The sequence below is a fragment of the Dendropsophus ebraccatus genome, chromosome 14 (assembly GCF_027789765.1).
Source record: "Dendropsophus ebraccatus isolate aDenEbr1 chromosome 14, aDenEbr1.pat, whole genome shotgun sequence".
In the NCBI taxonomy this organism is placed as follows: Eukaryota; Metazoa; Chordata; class Amphibia; order Anura; family Hylidae; genus Dendropsophus; species Dendropsophus ebraccatus.
In genome coordinates this window covers 17,476,925-17,495,254 of record NC_091467.1, presented here as the reverse complement: position 1 = coordinate 17,495,254, position 18,330 = coordinate 17,476,925, and the positions used below count along the sequence as shown (strand labels likewise).

The 18,330-nt window shown below is 45.7% G+C and overlaps 1 protein-coding gene across 2 annotated transcripts; it reads left to right on the top strand.

Moving 5' to 3' along the window:
* Positions 1–985: 985 nt before the first annotated feature.
* Positions 986–17,975, top strand: COASY (Coenzyme A synthase). Of its 2 annotated transcripts, none has more exons than XM_069953050.1 (10): positions 986–1,082; positions 4,139–4,811; positions 6,797–7,011; positions 8,524–8,655; positions 10,305–10,494; positions 11,617–11,681; positions 13,473–13,557; positions 14,539–14,636; positions 16,042–16,188; positions 17,498–17,975. In XM_069953050.1, the coding sequence occupies exons 2-10, from the start codon at positions 4,154–4,156 to the stop codon at positions 17,579–17,581; spliced, it is 1,674 nt and encodes a 557-aa protein (XP_069809151.1). In that variant the 5' UTR covers positions 986–1,082; positions 4,139–4,153; the 3' UTR covers positions 17,582–17,975. The 2 variants fall into 2 exon arrangements, with proteins under 2 accessions (XP_069809151.1, XP_069809152.1); XM_069953051.1 differs by lacking the exon at positions 986–1,082 and adding an exon at positions 3,737–3,796.
* Positions 17,976–18,330: the final 355 nt, after the last annotated feature.

Sequence of the window (18,330 nt, the reverse complement as noted above, 5' to 3'; positions counted from 1 at the left end):
TTGCAGTGCTGCTAGGGATCCCGGCCGGAGTGTATACCATGTGTATGCACTCCGGCAGGGATTCCCTCATCCTGCAGCACTACGTAAGTAGCACAGGAATCACGGCCGTTGTAACAACAGATATGATTTCTGCGGAACTTACGTAGTATGAACATAGCCTGTGACTGTGTGACAAGCACAAAACTTTTAATGTGTTGCTGCCATTGGGGAGAACATAAGAAACAGTCTATTCTTACCTTTACGTGCTCCCATGGTGTCCTCCTACATCATCTTCAGGTCCTAGCTGAACAAGCCCACCCCCTACTTTTGAGTCATGCAGTGACAGCTGCTCAGCCAATCACTAACTGAGACGGGTAAGTGCAGCAGCCAGTGATTGGCTGAATGGTTTGTCATTGCCGAGACGAGTTTGTCTCAGAAGTTAAAGTGTAATTGTTCGGGGTCCCGAATAGGAAGACATTGGTGGTAGTGGGGGGGGGGGGGGGGACGGGTGCAGATGTTTGAGCGGAATACCCCTTTAAGTAGCATATTTTTAAAACACATATTTAATAAAAAATTACACACTGCCAGACCATAATAAAGGCATTGCCTAGTGTAAGGATGCCATAACCTTCTAATAGATTCCCTTTAAGGCGACAGAAAGGTGTATAGGGCAGGGACTTTATATTACAAGACTTAATAGGATTTGCTACAACTACAACTCCCATCATACTCTGACAGGCACAGGCTCTCCAGCTTTTTCAAAGCTATAACATATTGAATGTTGTAACAGCTGACTGATGGGAGTTGTAGTTTTACAACAGCTTGAGAAAACAGTACAAGCTGTCACCGACAAAATGGCTGCCTCTTTCATCCTCAATACACACATACAGGTTTTGCCTCTAGTTATCCTGTATTATCACGTGGCTGCGCCGCTTGAGCGGCACGGCCCACTTTTGTCACTTTTATACAAAGTTATTGAAAAAAAAAAAAAAAAGAGGCAGCTCAAACCTGTCAAAGTGCTGGAAAGCCGGGAGGTGAAGGAACAGGGGGACAGCGGGGAATCTGGCCTACCTAGGGGGCGCTGTGCTGGAGCGGGCACCTCTGTACGTATGACTGCTGTATACTGCCGGGGACATTGCATTCTGTACTTTATATGTGCATGCATCGTTCTGTATACATTGTATATACATATAGGTGACGTGTGCACTGCAGGACTGGTCCTGTGTATGTATAGCAGAAGCCTGGCTGGCACAATGGAGGTCAGGCTGATCCCCTATACCTGGCCACACATGCACCAGACCTGACCTGTGCACTATGACCCCAGGAGATGACCCCCAGCTGAGTGTCTGTGTACAGGATCACAGTGATGGGCAGGGCAAGATTTACCTATCCAGAGGTCAGGGCGAAGCAAGGTGATGGCTGGATCCCCCGAATGAATGGAGGTATCTAGTGCCAGTCATTCTCTATGGGGCTTCTCAGCAATCCGCTCATCAGCCGGCTGCCTTATAAATCACTGCCGCTCCTCCCCGGGTGCTGGGAAAAGCTGGATCCCTCGCCGGCTGATCACAAGAATGGGGAACCCTCGGAAGAATGGAGACATCTAGTGCCAGTCATTCTCTATGAGGCTTCTGGCCAGAGGAAGCGAGTTGCTTCCTTATCTCTGCAATCTGCTCATCAGCCTTCTGTCACTTAAAGGGGTACTCCGGGCTGGGGTTATTTTTATTGTATGGCTGGGGAGGGGGTGGATATGGAAGACACCATCACTTACCTCCCTGGATCACGCTGCCTGATCTGGTCTGAGCTGCGGCTTGAGACGTGACGTCTCAAGGCAGCTCAGCCATTTAGCGGGCGAGGCGGGACTTCGCTACAACCGCTAAATTGCTGAGCTGCCTTGTGCCTTGTCACGTCTCAAGCCGCAGCTCAGACCAGGAAGCATCAGCTGGATGGGAGAACGGGGCGGCGCGATCCGGGACCCGGGGAGGTAAGTGACCGGCGCCTTTTATATCCACCCCCTCCCCGGCCGTACAATGAAAATGACCCCAGCGCAGAGTACCTCTTTAACTGACTGCTGCTCCGTGATCTGGAAAAGGCTGGATCCAGTCCTGGGAAACAGGACTGGATACAGCTTTTCCAGGCACCCGGGGAGGAGCGGCACTGAGTTACAAGGCAGCCAGGCTGATGAGTGGATTGCAGAGATAACAAAGCGAGTAACAGTGTAGAGGATACCTAGCTGATTGGTGAGGGTCTGACTGTTGGGACCCTCACCCATTATAAGAATGAAGGTCAGTAACCCCCATAGTAAATGCAGCCACAGAGCGCGTTCTCCTTCTGGACTCCAGAACATGGCAGAGCTCAGCACTGTTTGGAATTCCCATAGAGAACAGTGGTTGAGCATGTGACCGTCCTTGGGATAAGTAGCGATCTCATCAGTGAGACCCCCCCCCCCTCAATCAGCTAGTTACCCTAATCTTGGAATATCCTCTTTAAAGGGAACCAATCAGCATCATTCCTGATATGGTTCCCTGCAGCACACTACTGTGCCAGCAGGGAACCAGCCACGGCTGCAGCAGTAGCTTTATAAAGATGATCAGTTTTATTATGCCATGCGAGGCTGTGAGAGGGGTGGCAACTAGTCAACTGGGTGGGAAGCTGCCTGTGACTAGTCATCGCTCGCTGCAGTGCAGGGATAATTGACAGACTGAGAAGCCATTAAGTTGTCTCTCTTCTTGTCAATCATCCCCACTGACAGGCAGAGAGTGGTGACTAGTCACTGACGGCTCCCTGCCTAGATGACTAGTTGCTTCCCCTCTTCCTGCCTCGTGTGGCATAATAAAACTTTTTTCCCCTTTATAGCTACTGCTGCAGCCATGCCTGGTATGCTCTGTGAGCCGCACAGTAGCTCTATACTGTGCTGCAGGGCACCATATCGGCACAATCGTGCTGATTGGTTCCCTTTAAAGGGAATCTATCCTTTTGCCCAAACCATGAATAATCGGGGGCAGCTTTCCTCGTTCTTGCAGCCACCATTGATAAGTTTCTCCCCATTTCAGTGTAGGTAGAGGTTACTTGCCAATCGTTCCACATTTGATTACTGGTGGCTCAAGAAGTTGGAGGCAGCCATGAAAAACATGGATACAGCCATAGGCCATAGACTTTGCTATGTTTTTCAGGACTCCCTAGGGCCGCATCCAACTTCTTCAGCCACCGGTAATCAAATGCCGAACAGTTGGACTCAATCGATGCTGGAGTTGAGCTCATCTTCAAAGGAAACATTTTAAGATTAAAGAAAAACTTTAATGTTTTTCTTTTTCCTTTCAACTGGTGTCAGAAAGCTAGATCTAGATTTGTATTTTTTTAAATCTTCCAGTACTTTTCAGCTGCTGTGTGTCCTGCAGGAAGTGGTGTATTCTTTCCAGTCTGACACAGTGCTCTCTGCTGCCACCTCTGTCCATGTCAGGAACTGACCAGAGCAGGAGAGGTTTTCTATGGGAATTTGCTCCTGGACAGTTCCTGACATGGACAGAGGTGGCAGCAGAGAGCACTGTGTCAGACTGGAAAGAATATACCACTTCCTGCAGGACATACAGCAGCTGATAAGTACTGGGAGGCTTGAGATTTTTACATAGAAGTAAATTACAAATCTATATAACTTTCTCACACCAGTTGATGTAAAAGAAAAACAAAATCACCAGAGTATCACCATGTCCCTCACAGATGCCATGGCTGTCTGTTGCCCATAGCAACCAATCACAGCTCCGCTTTTATTTCAGCAGCACAATGTGAGACATGACAGCTGGGCTGGGAGCGGTCGCTATGGGTAACAAGAGAATTTTAATAGAAGATAGTGAGACACACTCCCCCCTTAGCTGACTGTGTGGTAGGCCCCAATGTACAAATGGGCTGCTGTTAGTAAAGTAACTCAGATCCCTGTATTGTTTTCCTCCCCCCTAGACTTGATCACTTCCTGGTTTCCTCCTTGAACTGTGACCCTGCTGTTGCCATGCAACGGTGCAGACCCTTTCCCACAGGCTCAGGGGAGACCAACTGCCAGTACTTCCTGGAGATTGTCACACTCTAATAGAATTCAGTATAAAGTTGAATACAAAACCAAATAAAGAGCTGTAATAATAACCAATTTTTAATCTATTTCCTTTTAAAGGTGACTTTTTCGGCAATGTCTGTCTTTCGCTCGGGTGTGCTGGTCTTAACATCTCCTCTCTCCGCCTTGTCTATGAGGTTGGCGCCCATTCTAGCCTCGGCAGCCAAGATTGTCCAGGACACCCTGTACATCCATCTCCAGCCCGGCCTTCTCCTGACTGGTTCCTCTCAACCCGCTTCTACCTACATCCCTGCAACCCAAGAAGTCTGCCGCCTCATATCCAAGCTGTATTCCGATGCAGATCTCCATAGCGGTCTGGATGTCCGTGTGCTCTTAACTAACATTAAAAACCAAAGCAGCAGCCAGCAGTCTCTTTCCTCCGTCCAGAACCTCTCTCACCCGCCAGAAGTGGTCCTTACCGATTTCCAGACCAGTGATGGCGGCCAGTACAACCCGGCCAAGCAGCAGCTGGAGCGATACGCAATAAACTGCTATAGCTGTAATCCTCACCTGGTATCAGTATTATTGTACCCAGAGTACGGGATAGAAGGCGACATTATTGGCCTTAAGGAAATGGATAATGAAGGAGTCCCTCTGCAGAGTCACAGCGATGTCGTAGTCGGAGGCACTTTCGATAGGCTGCATAATGCCCATAAAATCTTACTAAGTGTTTGTTGCTTGCTGTCAGAAAGGCGACTTCTCATTGGCGTTGCCGACAAAGAACTGCTGGACAGTAAGTAGCATCTTAAAAGGGGATGTTCACCAAAAAAAAATTGACTGGTGTCAGAGATTTGTAATTTACTTCTATTAAAAAATCTCCAGTCTTCCAGTACTTATTAGCTGCTGTTTGACCTGCAGGAAGTGGTGTATTCTTTCCAGTCTGGAGAGCAGCAGAGGGTTCCTATGGGGATTTGCTACTGTTTTGGACTCTTCCTTACATGGACAGAGGTGGCAGCAGAGAGCACTGTGTCAGACTAGAAAGAATACACTGCTTCCTGCAGGATATACAGCAGCTGATAAGTACTGGAAGACTGGAGATTTTTTTAATAGAAATCTCTGGCACTTTATGACACCCATTTGATTTGAAAGATAAAAAATGTAATACCTGGGCAGCCTGTGATTGAAAACCAAGGTGGAGTTAACCTCTTACTTCCACTTAAAGTAACTTTTCACATGTCAAAAGTTACTTTATCAGTTGAGGTCTGGATGCTGAGATCCCAATTGATCTGTACAGTGAGCTGGAAGAAGCTGAGCGCTTCTCTCCCTATCATTCTCCTCACTAGGACATGTCCTATATATTCGTGGTGCGGGTCGCGGCACGGATCATGTGATTGGCTGCATTCACTTCAGTGGTCCCTAAAATTGTCCGTGGTCGCGGATCCGCGTAGAAGAAGAAGACTCTGGATTAAGGGGCAGTGTACAAATTCAATAACTGTTCCATTCATTGTCTATGGGACTACCGGACATAAGTGTACTTGGCTATCTCCACCACTCCTATAGACAAGAGGGGTTAGCGATAAGCATCTTTGGTAGTAAAACACCTGTAAGTTGACTGTACACATTAGTCAACCAAAAACAAGTTTGGTTGGAATGACGAACCATCTAATGTTCCCGACTTTTTCCACCTATGGCAGAAGTGTGTGTGGTGGGGGGGGGGAGCTCAATCTGGCATGTTGCAGTGGTAAAGAGGTGTCTGGCAGCGTCTTTCTCCCCTCCCTATTGGGAATACCCAGGGACGATTCCGGGGTCTCTGCCGCCTGAGGCAAACCAGTCAATGAGCTACTCACTCAGACTCAGAGCTGTCAGCATCCCACTAATGTAATCTTGAGATCTATATTTAAAGAGACTCTGAGTAGGTTTTGCTGTCCTATCTCAGGGTAGCATAAACTAGTGACAGAGAAGCTAAACAGACAGATGTATCACTTACATTCTGTGCAGCTGATCCAGAACTCTCCTCCTAAATAACATGGACAATTACTAGTCCTCTCCATTATGTGCATGAGCTCAGTAGTCCTGGATATTCATGAGCAGCAGAAACTCTGCCCACCAGCTGCTGATTGGCAGTTATCTATCCATGCTGTGTATTGGCAACTGTCAATCAGCAGCTGGAGGGCGGGGGGAGGGGTTTGGCGCAAATCCCATTCTCCTGCATATTAGGAGAACGGCTGTACGGACTAATGTAAATAATACACCAATCTGTTCAGCATTTCTGTGACTCATCTAAGGCAGATTAGTAACAGATTCCCTTCAAGGTGTTAGAAGATCCTATCGTGTTAACATATGTGTCCCAATGTTTTAATAGTCTGTTACATGAGCCCAGCATGCAGGGACAGGTATTACTGGCTTGGGGACATTTTAAGTTGTGCTTAAGGTATTTGCATGACCCTTAGCTATATGTGTAAGGCCGCGTTCACATCTGTTCTTAGGCATCCAGTATATGTCAGGGCAAGCTGTCCAAAAGGTTTCCTGACATACTGCAATGTGTTACTGTTTGGTCAATTTCCCAAACCTATACTCCATGGGTCAACCACAGCGAAAGCTGGGGAACGGAATGCTGGCCATAAACATTAGCTTAAAGGGGTATTCCAACTTGGCATGCTGGGAATAGTAGTTCCTCAAGAGCAGGGGACCCACAGGTTGGAGACCTATTCTCTATGAACCACAGCTCGGAGCTTGCCTGGTGCCCTCAGTAACTTTTAAATGATTTCTTCTTTTCAGATAAGGTCCTGAAGGAACTGATCGAACCCTATGAGGAGCGAGTGGAGAAATTGTCCCAGTTCCTGGTTGATGTGAAGCCTTCTCTCGGATATGACATTGTGCCTATATCAGATCCTTACGGTCCTTCCATCACTGACCCAGATCTTAAATGTATCGTTGTCAGCGAAGAGACCCAAAAAGGAGGACTGTCGGTGAATAAGAGACGCCTGGAAAATGTAAATCCTTGTCATTTTCAAGATTATACCATCCTTGTGGGTTGTACGGGTACTGTGTCCTTTTTCGTACTGGCAGAATATACATAACCTATACTCACCTGCCCTGATCCCCTGACGCAGCTGTTCTGAGGATGCCCAGTCCTGGCCTAGTCACTGGCTAAGGCGTAGTTCCTGCAGGGTCAGCAACTCATTGATAGTAGGAAGGAACCAAGAGAACTGAGGACTGGTCGTTTTCAAAATGGCTGCATTGAGGGAATCAAGGCAGGTGAGTTCATTTTAAAGTATGGTACTATCTGTATTGGTTAATCCTTATTACTATCCTTAGGCTATGTTCACACTACATATATTTGAGGCTGTATATTTGACGCTGTATAGCAACCAAAACAAGGAGTGGATTGAAAACACAGAAAGGCTCTGTTTACATAATGTTGTAATTGAGTGGATGGCCGTCATTTAATGGCAAATATGTGCTGTTATTTTAAAACAACGGCTGTTGTATTGTAATAATGGAAGTTATTTACCGTTATATGGCGGCCATCCACTCAATTACAACATTATGTGAACAGATCCTTTCTGTGTTTTCAATCCACTCCTTGTTTTGGTTGCTATGAGGACCTGACATTAGGACCAAATACAGCCTCAAATATACATAGTGTGAACCCAGCCACATATACATAGTGTGAACCCAGTACAGGCGATTTTAAGAAACATTGTAATTGGGTTTATTAGCCAAAATATTTTATCGTGAAAGCTCTCCACCCTGTCTTCATGGTTTTCTATGGAGAGGGGAGGGGTGGAGGGAGATGAGGCACCAAAACAGGACAACAAAGAGTTAATTTACAGCTACATCACCGACTATCTCCTCTGACAGTCAGCACTGACCACTCTGACCTCTGAATACCGTCTTTCACACAGCTCCCACTGTGTAATCCATTGTTCTCTGCTGGCGACTAATCTCCCTCCTCCCCCCTCCCCTCTCCATAGGTTACACAGGGCTTGACTGATGTAAAAGAGTTGAGATTTCCTGATAATGAGCGGTGAATGAGAGAGGAGGGAGGGGGGGGGACCTGGGGAAAGTCTTTTTGAATGCAGATAATGGAATAAACCCAATTACAAAGTTTCTTAAAATCGCCTGTACTAGTGATTTCTGTACAAAAAAAAAAAAAATGACAGTGACTTTAAAAATGAGTGCAACTCAAACATGTTCAAGTCCGATCATTCAATATTTGAATACCGGCGCCTGTAGAAGTTGGATGCAGCCCTAGGGAGTCTGGGAAAACATGGAAACAGTCATAGGCCATAGGCTGTATCCATGGTTACCAGGACTCCCTAGGGCTGCATCCAACTTCGGCGGCCACCGGTATTCAAATGCCGAACGTTTGGTATCGGCAATCCAGAACAGTTTGGCAAGTCTGCTCGACAGTAGACAGTACACCTGCTGTTGGGGTGATGCGTATACAAAAGTGCCACTGTAATACAATGCATTGTACTGTTTATTCCTGTGTTATTTAGGGGCTCAATGAGCTGACCATCCATGAGATTCAGCTGGTAACAGACCCCAAACACTCTGAAAATGAAGAAGACAAGATCAGCTCTTCTAGCTTCAGGCACCGGCTGCTGGGAACACTGCTAAAGACTCCAGACGTAAGAGCCCTCCTTACCGCTTTGTCTTACAAGAAATTGGTTCTAGGTGATTGTTCGAAATATTACCTAAATGGCGTTTTATATTATAAAGCATATTATTAAAATATATATATATATATATATATATATATATATATATATATATATATTTATTTTGGGGGAGAGTTATCAAACATAATGTAAAGTGAAACTGGCTCAGTTGCCCCTAGCAACCAATCAGATTCCACCTTTCATTCCCCACAGACTCTTAGGGAGGCATTTATTAAGTCCGGCGGACTTAAAAATGCCCCCGCAGCTCCGGCGGTACGGGGATTTATGTAGAGGCGGACTGCCTGTACATAAATCCTGTGCGCGCCGGTGCGCACCGCCGAAAACCTACGCCAGCTGAGGACTGGAGTAGGTTTTCGGCGTACATTTGGGCGGAACGGATGATAAATCGCGCGGACTCTGAGTCCGCGCCCTCCGTTCCGCCCACTTCCCGCCTACTTTCCGCCCCCCTGGCGTACTCGGCGGAAAGTGCCGATTTGCGATTATTTTATTCGCAAATCGGCCATTTGCGTATAAAATAATACGCAAATCGGCACTTTCCGCCAAAAATCATCCGTCCGCCGGATGATACATGTGGCCCTTAGGGTACTATTACACGAAACGATATTCGGACGATTATCGCTCCATGTAATTAATACAACAATCAGCCGATGACAACGATTATCGGTATAGGTTTGGACCTATTTTCGTCGGGTTGCCGAGCGCGCACAGCTACGTGTAATAGCGGTGCGCGGCCGGCGACTGACAATATACATAACCTATCCACGTTCCAGGGCTGCTGCTGCGGTCTTCTCCCCGGGTCCTGCGCGCTCTAGCTTCAGAGTGGCCTGTCAGCTGACAGGCCGCCCGGCCAATCACAGGCCGCGGCGGTCCCGGCCTGTGATTGGCTGAGCAGCCTGTCAGCTGACAGGCCACTCTGAAGTTAGAGCGCGCGGGACCCGGGGAGAAGACTGCAGCAGCAGCCCTGGAACGTGGATAGGTATTGTATATAGTTAAGCAAGGGCTGCAAGGACAATCGGTAACGATGTCCCTGCAGCCCTTGTTTAACGATTATCGGGCCGTGTAATAGGTCCAGTAAACGAGCGACGATTTAGCAGATCACTGCTCGTTTACAGGTATTATCGGGCCACCATCGGCCCATGTAATACCACCCTTTGGAAAATGAAAGGTGGAATCTGATTGGTTGCTAGGGGCAACTGAGCCAGTCTCACTTTACACCATGTTTGTTAAATCTCCCCTAAAGGGACTATTGCAGCCTGTAGACTTACTGTCTCTAATATTTGGCGAGCTAATACATATGAATAGCCTAGCATATAATGTAAATCAAACATTGAGCAATGAATCTATTCTAGAATGGTGTATGAGCCTATAACTATACAGTTGTATCAAGTATCTTACATAAAGACCTTTTTTGGATTTGGATATTTCAGCTATAGTCTGAAGTGGAATCAAAGGGAAATAAGAAACAAGAACCTTGTGTTTTTTTTGTTTGTTTTTTTAATCGCTAAATATATTTTTGGCTTTTTTAACCAGTGTGTAATGCTCAATTTCACCTGTAGTGGCGCTGTATGTAAACTGCTATAAAGAGGATGTTTCTGCAGGTGAACCCCAGCATCCCTTCCCGGCCTTATATCATCGGTCTGACAGGAGGCAGCGGCAGCGGCAAGTCTTCCATTGCGCAGAGACTGGAGAAGCTGGGGGCCGCTCTGATAGACTGTGATAAGCTGGGACACCAGAGTTACAAGCCTGGAGGAGCGGCCTACCAGCAGGTTATAGACGCCTTTGGCTCAGGTATATTTTACACTGATCTCTCCGTAGATCCCTGTAACAGAACTGGTTGTAGTTGAGGTTGTCGCTGGGCACCAGTAGCCATTGGATGGATTGCTCCAGTCGTGTATCTTTATGGGGAATATCATTGACTGGCATTCATCTTAGGCCCATCAGGACCGTCATGTTGATACCATGGGGGAGATTTATCAAACATGGTGTAAAGTGAAACTGGCTCAGTTGCCCCTAGCAACCAATCAGATTCCACCTTTCATTTCCCAAAGAGTCTGTGAGGAATGGAAGGTGGAATCTGATTGGTTGCTAGGGGCAACAGAGCCAGTTCTACTTTACACTATGTTTGATAAATCTCCCCCCCATGTTTCTCCAAAAATAAGACCTACCCCGAATATAAGGCCTAGCGTCATTTTGCAGGCTTTTTGGAATAGACTTGAAAAATAATCCCTACTCCAATAATAAGCCCTAGTTATAGTCCGCTGACCAGATCCCTGACACTGCGTGCTGAACATCAGCCAATCAGGGCCAGACTTGTTATGCTCCGCCCCCACCTGCTCAGCACAAGCTGCAGGGGAGGCAGGAGGGGTAAGAAGATGCACAGTAGAGGGGACATTGAATATGGGGGGGGGACAAAGGGTATATGACCAACTAAAGAGGGAGGTATACAGTATTGGGACTACCTGCAGAGGGGGAGGTATACAGTATGGAGGAACAATTACAGGGGGGTGGGGTATACAGTATGGGGGAAATAACTACAGAGGAGGGAGGTATACAGTATGGGGGCTACTTGCAGAGGGGGGATGTATACAGTATGGGGAGGGGGGCTACCTGCAGAGGAGGAGGTATACAGTATGGGGGCCTGACCACAGGGGAACTTACAGTATAGGAGCCTAACAACAGTAGGACATACAGTATGGCAGCTAACTACCCTATAGAGTGGGGCTACAGTGTAGGGGTGTATACTGTGTTTTCCTAAAAATTAGACCTACCCCAAAAATAAGCCCTAGCCCTTTTTTCAGAGCGAAAAATATTATGACCCTTCCTTATTTTTTGAGATATACAATATTTTTATTTAAAAAAAATTATAATAATAGGGATGAAAATATATATATATTTTTTTTCCACCACCAGATATCTTCTGTGCAGACGGGACCATAGACAGGAGAGCTATTGGGAGCAAAGTGTTTGGCAACAAGGTGAATAACTCTCTATAGCATGGCATTATCTCATCACCTCTGTACAGTAACTAACATAGATATTTCATTGGTAGACTGTAAGGAGACTGTGACAATTGTGCACAGTGCTGCACAGTAAACTTTCCAGGTACACTTTAATTCTAATGCTATTTATCCTGAGCTGGGAACACCACTTTAGCGCTGCCATAGTCACAGTGATGGGGAGGGGGGGGGGGGTCAACGTTGTGTGACCAGCTTGGTACACTTAAAGGACAACTCTGCCAAAAGTATTTTTTTAATATGTTATTACTTAAGGAAAGTTAGACAAATTCCTAACGTACATTAACTATGGGAAATACACATATAGCGCTATTTCCCTTAATTTAGTAGATCAAGGAGGCTTCAAATTTCCTAAAAAACTGTGACGTTAAGAATCAATTGTAATTCCTATGGAGTGTCCAGCAGGGAGGCGCACTATATGTAGAAGTCTATGGCACTGTATTGTCTATGGAAGAGAATGTAATGTAGTGTAATGTAAACTACCCTTTATTGATGGACTATGTTTATGGAATAATTTGGGGTCCAAGGACACTTGCTCCCCAAATAAAGGGCACCAAGCAGGGAGGGAGAGAGGTGCCGGGGCATCTAACTACCTTTTCCCTCCCTCCCTCCCTGTTCGGTGCAGTGGGACAGATACACACTACTACTCCTGCCATCATCTTAGTATGAGCAGATGATGGGGAAGTAGTACCAGGGAGATCGACATCACCCACCCTGCCGCCGCTGCACTGCCGCTCACCTCCCCGCATAGTGTTAGGCCCGGTACCCCTCACCAACCCCCCAGCCCCCACCACCACAGCACACACATTCACTTCCCTGCCATCCCAGACTGCAAGCACACTATCGCCCCTGTCGTCCTGCCGACTTGGTCCGCATGATGAGAGCTGCCGGGGGTGATATCAGGGACCCAGTCCTCAGGACGCGGTGAACGGCGTGTGGTGGTGGGGTGGTCTGGGGGGGGGGGGATTTGGTGATGGGGACCGGACTATGCGGGGAGGTGAACGACGGTTGGGGAGGGGGTAGGCTTTGTGATAGGGATCTCCCTGGTACTACTCCTCCATCATCTGCTCATACTATAAGCAGATGATGGGAGTAGTAGTAGTGTGTATCTGTCCTACTGCACCGAGCAGGGAGTGGGGAAGTAGTTAGATGCACAGGCACCTCTCTCCCTCCCTGCCCTGTGCCCTCCATCTGGGGAGCAAGTGTCTTTGCTCCCCAAATTATTCCATAAACATAGTCCATCAATAAAGGGTAGTTTACATTACATTACATACTCTTCCATAGACTTCAATACAGTCCATAGACTTCTACATATAGTGCATATAGTGCTGGACACTCCAAAGGAATTACAACTGATTCGTGAAGTTGCCGTTTTTTAGGGAATTTTAAGCCTTCCTGATCTACTAAATTAAGAGAAATAGCACTATCTGTGCATTTCCCATAATTAATGTACATTTGGAACTTTCCATAAGTAATAACATATTAAAATATACTTTTGGCTGAACTTCTCATTTAATCCACCCATGAATGTACTGTGCACAGAGCTGGGAGGGGTGGTGGAGGGAGGAGGCGTGCATGCTGCAGCTCAGCACAGCCTGTATGATACTTAAAATTGGATGGAAAACATGATTTTATAATGTTAAAAATCAGCTAAGAGACAGAAATGATCTCTTCTCTCCCCCTATCTGCATCTCTGAGCATCATATACAGCTGACACATTCCCTTTAACACTGCACTATTTATATCTTGTAGGACCAGCTGAAGCGCCTGACAGACATTGTGTGGCCAGCAATAGCCGCTCTAGCTAAAGAAGCTGTGGAAGAAGCTGCTGCTAAAGGTAACTTCCGCTTCCCCTTACTACTATGTCTGATTCATCAATTGCTACATTATACATATCAGACATCACTGGAGGAAAGGGTCAGATACAGTATGTTGTATTTCAACATTCCTGATCCCTTTGTTCTCAGGGGGAATAAGTTGCTCCCAGAGGAGTCTAGTAGTGGTCTACCCCTCTTCCCACATTAAAGACATCTGCACGCTGGGCTATGTGATTGTATAGCTTTCATTTGTACGACAAATCTGTATATATGTATGGGCAGCCTTAAAGTGTTAGTGTCAGGTCTTTACATGTCAAAAGGGGTACTCTGGTGAAAAAAATTGTTTTCAAATCAACTGGTTATATAGATGTGTAATTTACTTCGATTTAAAAATCTCCACCTTTTCAGTACTTATCAGCTGCTGTATGTTCTGCAGGAAGTGGTGTATTTTCTACGGTCAGACACAGTGCTCTCTGCTGCCACCTCTGTCCTTGTCAGGAACTGACAGTAAATCCCCATAGAAAACTGTTCCTGCTCTGGACAGTTCTTGACATGGACAGAGAGCACTGTGTCACACTGTAAAAAATACACCACTTCCTGCAGGACATACAGCAGCTGATAAGTACTGGAGATTTTTAAATGGAAGTAAATTATATATATCACTTTCTGACTCCAGTTGATTTGAAACAATTTCCCCCACCAGAGTACCCTTTTAAAGATCACAATGGGTTCTCACCCCTGAGACCCTCTACAATCCTGAGATACAGCCGGTTGGGTTGCGCGGCAGCATGTTTCACTCCCAGGCAGCCAGATTCCAACTCCTCTTCTCCATAGACTATAATGAAGCAAGCAAGTCAGATTTTATTGCATATATATATATATGTGTATATATATATATATATATATATATATATATATATATATACTAAAATGAATACCTCTGCCTTCAGCATGATGGGATCTTGTATTACACAGAGACTAATGATGCTATTTTGATGAAGGTATATCGGTGTGTGTGATGGACGCTGCTGTTCTCCTGGAGGCCGGGTGGAATGAGATGGTCCATGAGGTGTGGACAGTCATCATCCCAGAAAAAGAGGTAAGGGTCCTGTTTATATTGCTGTTCCTTATACGTCGCCCCCTAGTGGCAGCCACGGACAGACAGATTTTGACAGGTAGGAGTATAAAGCAGCATTCCAGGGTATTTTTTTTTTTTCTTTAGCTACACAACTGTACTGTGGATAAATGGCCCCACTGGTAATTCACTTGCCGGTCACTTTATTTTAATGGTAGGAGCCTCATTGGCCTGGCTGTTACATCATGTGACCGCCAATGTGACAAACCTGAATTTCCCAGCATCTCTTATGTGGACAAAAAGTCATTATTTCTATGGAATGTTTAATGTCAGGCCCATCAAAGTAAACAGCCAGTGTCTTCTGCTATATAGAGACACCTTTTTTTTTTTTCTTCAGTTTTTTTGTTGTGAATGCAAGCAGTTTTGCAATATGCAATATATCTATTTTTTTTACGTTTTCCATGTTTAAATAAACATTAAACATATGGCCATTAGGTGTCTCCCTTCCTGTCCTTTTTTTTTTACGCTTTGTGGAGTAAATTTATCAAACATGGTGTAAAGTGAAACTGGCTCAGTTGCCCCTAGCAACCAATCAGATTCCACCTTTCATTTTCCAAAGAGTCTGTGAGGAATGAAAGGTGGAATCTGATTGGTTGCTAGGGGCAACTGGGACAGTTTTACTTTACACCACGTATGATAAATCTCCCCCTATAAGTTTAAATCAGAGTGTATATTGCAAAACTGCTTGTGATCTTAGGCTGGGTTCACACTGCGTTTTCAGCATACGTTTAAAGGATCCTTTTTTTTTAACAGACAAAAAAAATAGTGTCGGCAACGTTTTTGTGTCCGTCCAAACAAACTGATCTGTTTTGATCCGTTTTTTTATAATGCAAAAAAAACGGATGAAAAAAAACGGATTGCAAAAACGCAGTGTGAACCCAGCCTTAACCAGTTGATTAATTAGCGACGGGTTTTCTTAAGGGAGCTGTAGAATAGTAATCATGATGATAATTTTTTATTTATATAGCACCAACAGACTCCAGAGCACTTTACAATTCTGGGGATAGTAGCCTGCCCTAGAGACAGAGTACACTAGTGTGTATATTAGACATTCCAAAAGCTTCTAATATCTTGTGGAAAAAAAAAACAACCTAGCAGGTACCTGAATTTTCCAGTGTGTACATACAAAACAAAGTATAGCAGAAGTTAATATGTAATGACCCGCTCTCAATATGTAACTGTATAACGCCATTCTTCCTTCCAGCTCTCCGCCAGTTGATAAGCCTCCTAGTCTGATCTGGTTTTAATCGACGATTTATAAGTCCCCTAATATATTCTCATTGCTTTTAACATCTAAAAATTGCACATTTGGCCCTTTATATAAAGCAGTCGGACCTGTCTGTAATCTCCTCTGTGTTGGTGGCTTTAGGCCGTATCCCGTATAATGAAAAGAGACGGCATCAGTGAAGAAGCCGCTAAGAACAGACTGGCCAGCCAGATGTCCAACAGTGAGCGGGTGGAGGCATCACATGTTGTTCTGTCCACGCTCTGGGAGCCTGAGATCACACAGAAGCAGGTAATATAAGGGATGGGTAGGCGCCCTATTACACGGAGCGATAATCGACCCGATTCAGACGATTATCGCTTTGTGTAATAGTCAATGATCAGACGATGAAACGATAACCAGCTCTAAAATCATCAGCCACGGACTACGCATCGTTACGTGTAATAACAATGCACATTCGATGGCTGACTATCGCCCAAACAGGTAACCCTTTACCTGTCCACGTTCCCGGTTTTCTCCTGCGCTCTGTATGTGTCCTGGTCACGCGCGATGCAGCCTGTCTGAGCTTCCAGGCTGCTCAGCCAATCACTGGCCGCGGTGGTCCCAACCAGTGACCCAAAAGGTCACTCAGCCAATCACTGGTTGGGACCACCGCAGCCAGTGATTGGCTGAGCAGCCTGGAAGCTCAGACAGGCCCCTCTGAGGCTGCATCGCGTGTGACCAGGACACATACAGAGCGCAGGAGAAGACCTGTAGCATAGACAAGTAAAGTATTAACTGTTTGGGCAAGGGCTGCACGGACATCAGTAATAATGTCAATGCAGTCCTTGCCAAACGATTATCGGGCCGTGTAATAGACCCGGTAAACAAGTGCGGATCTAGCAGATCAGTGCTCGTTTACAATATTGATCGGGCCGCCATCAGCCTGTGTTATAGCACCCTAAGGCTAGGGCTACACGATGACTTGTAGCATAAGATCTGCTTCGACATCGCAACTTATTTATTTAAAGTGACTCAGTACCCACAATATGACACCCCCCCCCCCCCCCCAAACCGCTTGTACGGTTGGACAGCTGCTTTTAATCCAAGATCTGTCCTGGGGTTCGTTCGGCAGGGGATGCAGTTATTGTCCTAAAAAACAACTTTTAAACTTGCAGCCCTTTGCCCAATGGCCAGGGCTTAGAGTGTGTATGCATTAGGCTGGCACAACCTCTCTGTCCCTCCTCATCATTAGGAATGCTCCAGGCAGATTGTCTCCTATTCCTCAGCTGTGTCAGCACAGCACATGGGCTGGATTGTTAAGCACCTGCAATGTTCAGACAGGAGAAAATGTTCTAGGGGCATTCCTAGGGGAGAGCAGCCTTACTGATCTGGACAGTTCCTGACATGAACAGAGGTGGCAGCAGAGAGCACTGTGTCAGACTGGAAAAATACACCACTTCCTGCAGGACATACAGCAGCTGATAAGTACTGTAAGACTTGAGATTTTTTTATAGAAGTAAATGACAAATCTCTGGCACCAGTTAACTTAAAAAAATTGGTGAATAGCCCATTTAAGTCATGTGCAATGTTTCAGTTGTGCTGTTTTCTTTCCATCTAGATCCAGAAGGCCTGGGATCTTCTCCAGCAGCGGATCAACACAGACTTTCCCAATGACAAGCCCTTTCTAAAATCAAGATTTTAACCTTACTATGTACCAAGCTAAATCTGTGATTCAGAAGATCTATCGGACTGCGGCATCTGGGGCTCAGGGGGATTCGCATGCCTTATTTTAGAATGTTGAGATTTGACCTCTCCGCAATTCTGTGTAGATCTTTTACCTGTGTGTTATGTGAGTCTGGACCGAACAACGTTCTCCTGCGTGCGGTAACGTCCCCAGCGCTCATACAGACACAGTCACTTTTTTAGGTCCTGCGATATGACGTGAATGAACTTTAATTTTACAAACCATTGTTGGATTCTATCTACAGTCACACTACAAGAGAAGCCTGGAGGGGTCTTCAAGGATCAATATGTTGTAATAATCCAGCTGCCTATCATATCAGAATAAAGTGATGAGTATAATTTTTAAAAGAAGTTTTCCTCCTGCATAAGTGGAGTAGACTGCAAAAAAATCCAGAAGCAGCGCCACTCCCTTCCTCAGAGACAGGTTGTAATACCACACAAAACCTAAGGACAGGGGTGGCGCTGTTACTGAAAAGAAAGCAGCTATGGTCTTCTAATCTTGCATAACCCCATTAGAGGTAGTGCAGCAAAAAAAAAAAATTCTTTTAAATCAGCTGGTGCAAATAGATTTGTAATATATTGTAATAAGTTTTGCAGTACTTATCAGCTGCTGTATGCCCTGCAGGAAGTGGTGTAAGAAGTCTGACAGTGCACATTGCTGCCACCTCTGTCCATGTCAGGAACTGTCCAGAGCAGAAGCAAGTCCTC

Bases quoted from the DNA above. Each gene is read 5' to 3' on its own strand.
- COASY (XM_069953050.1), top strand. From the start codon at position 4,154: ATGTCTGTCTTTCGCTCGGGTGTGCTGGTCTTAACATCTCCTCTCTCC. The intron at 4,812-6,796 runs GTAAGTAGCATC...TCTTCTTTTCAG, and splicing joins CGACAAAGAACTGCTGGACA to ATAAGGTCCTGAAGGAACTG. The intron at 13,558-14,538 runs GTAACTTCCGCT...ATTTTGATGAAG, and splicing joins GGAAGAAGCTGCTGCTAAAG to GTATATCGGTGTGTGTGATG.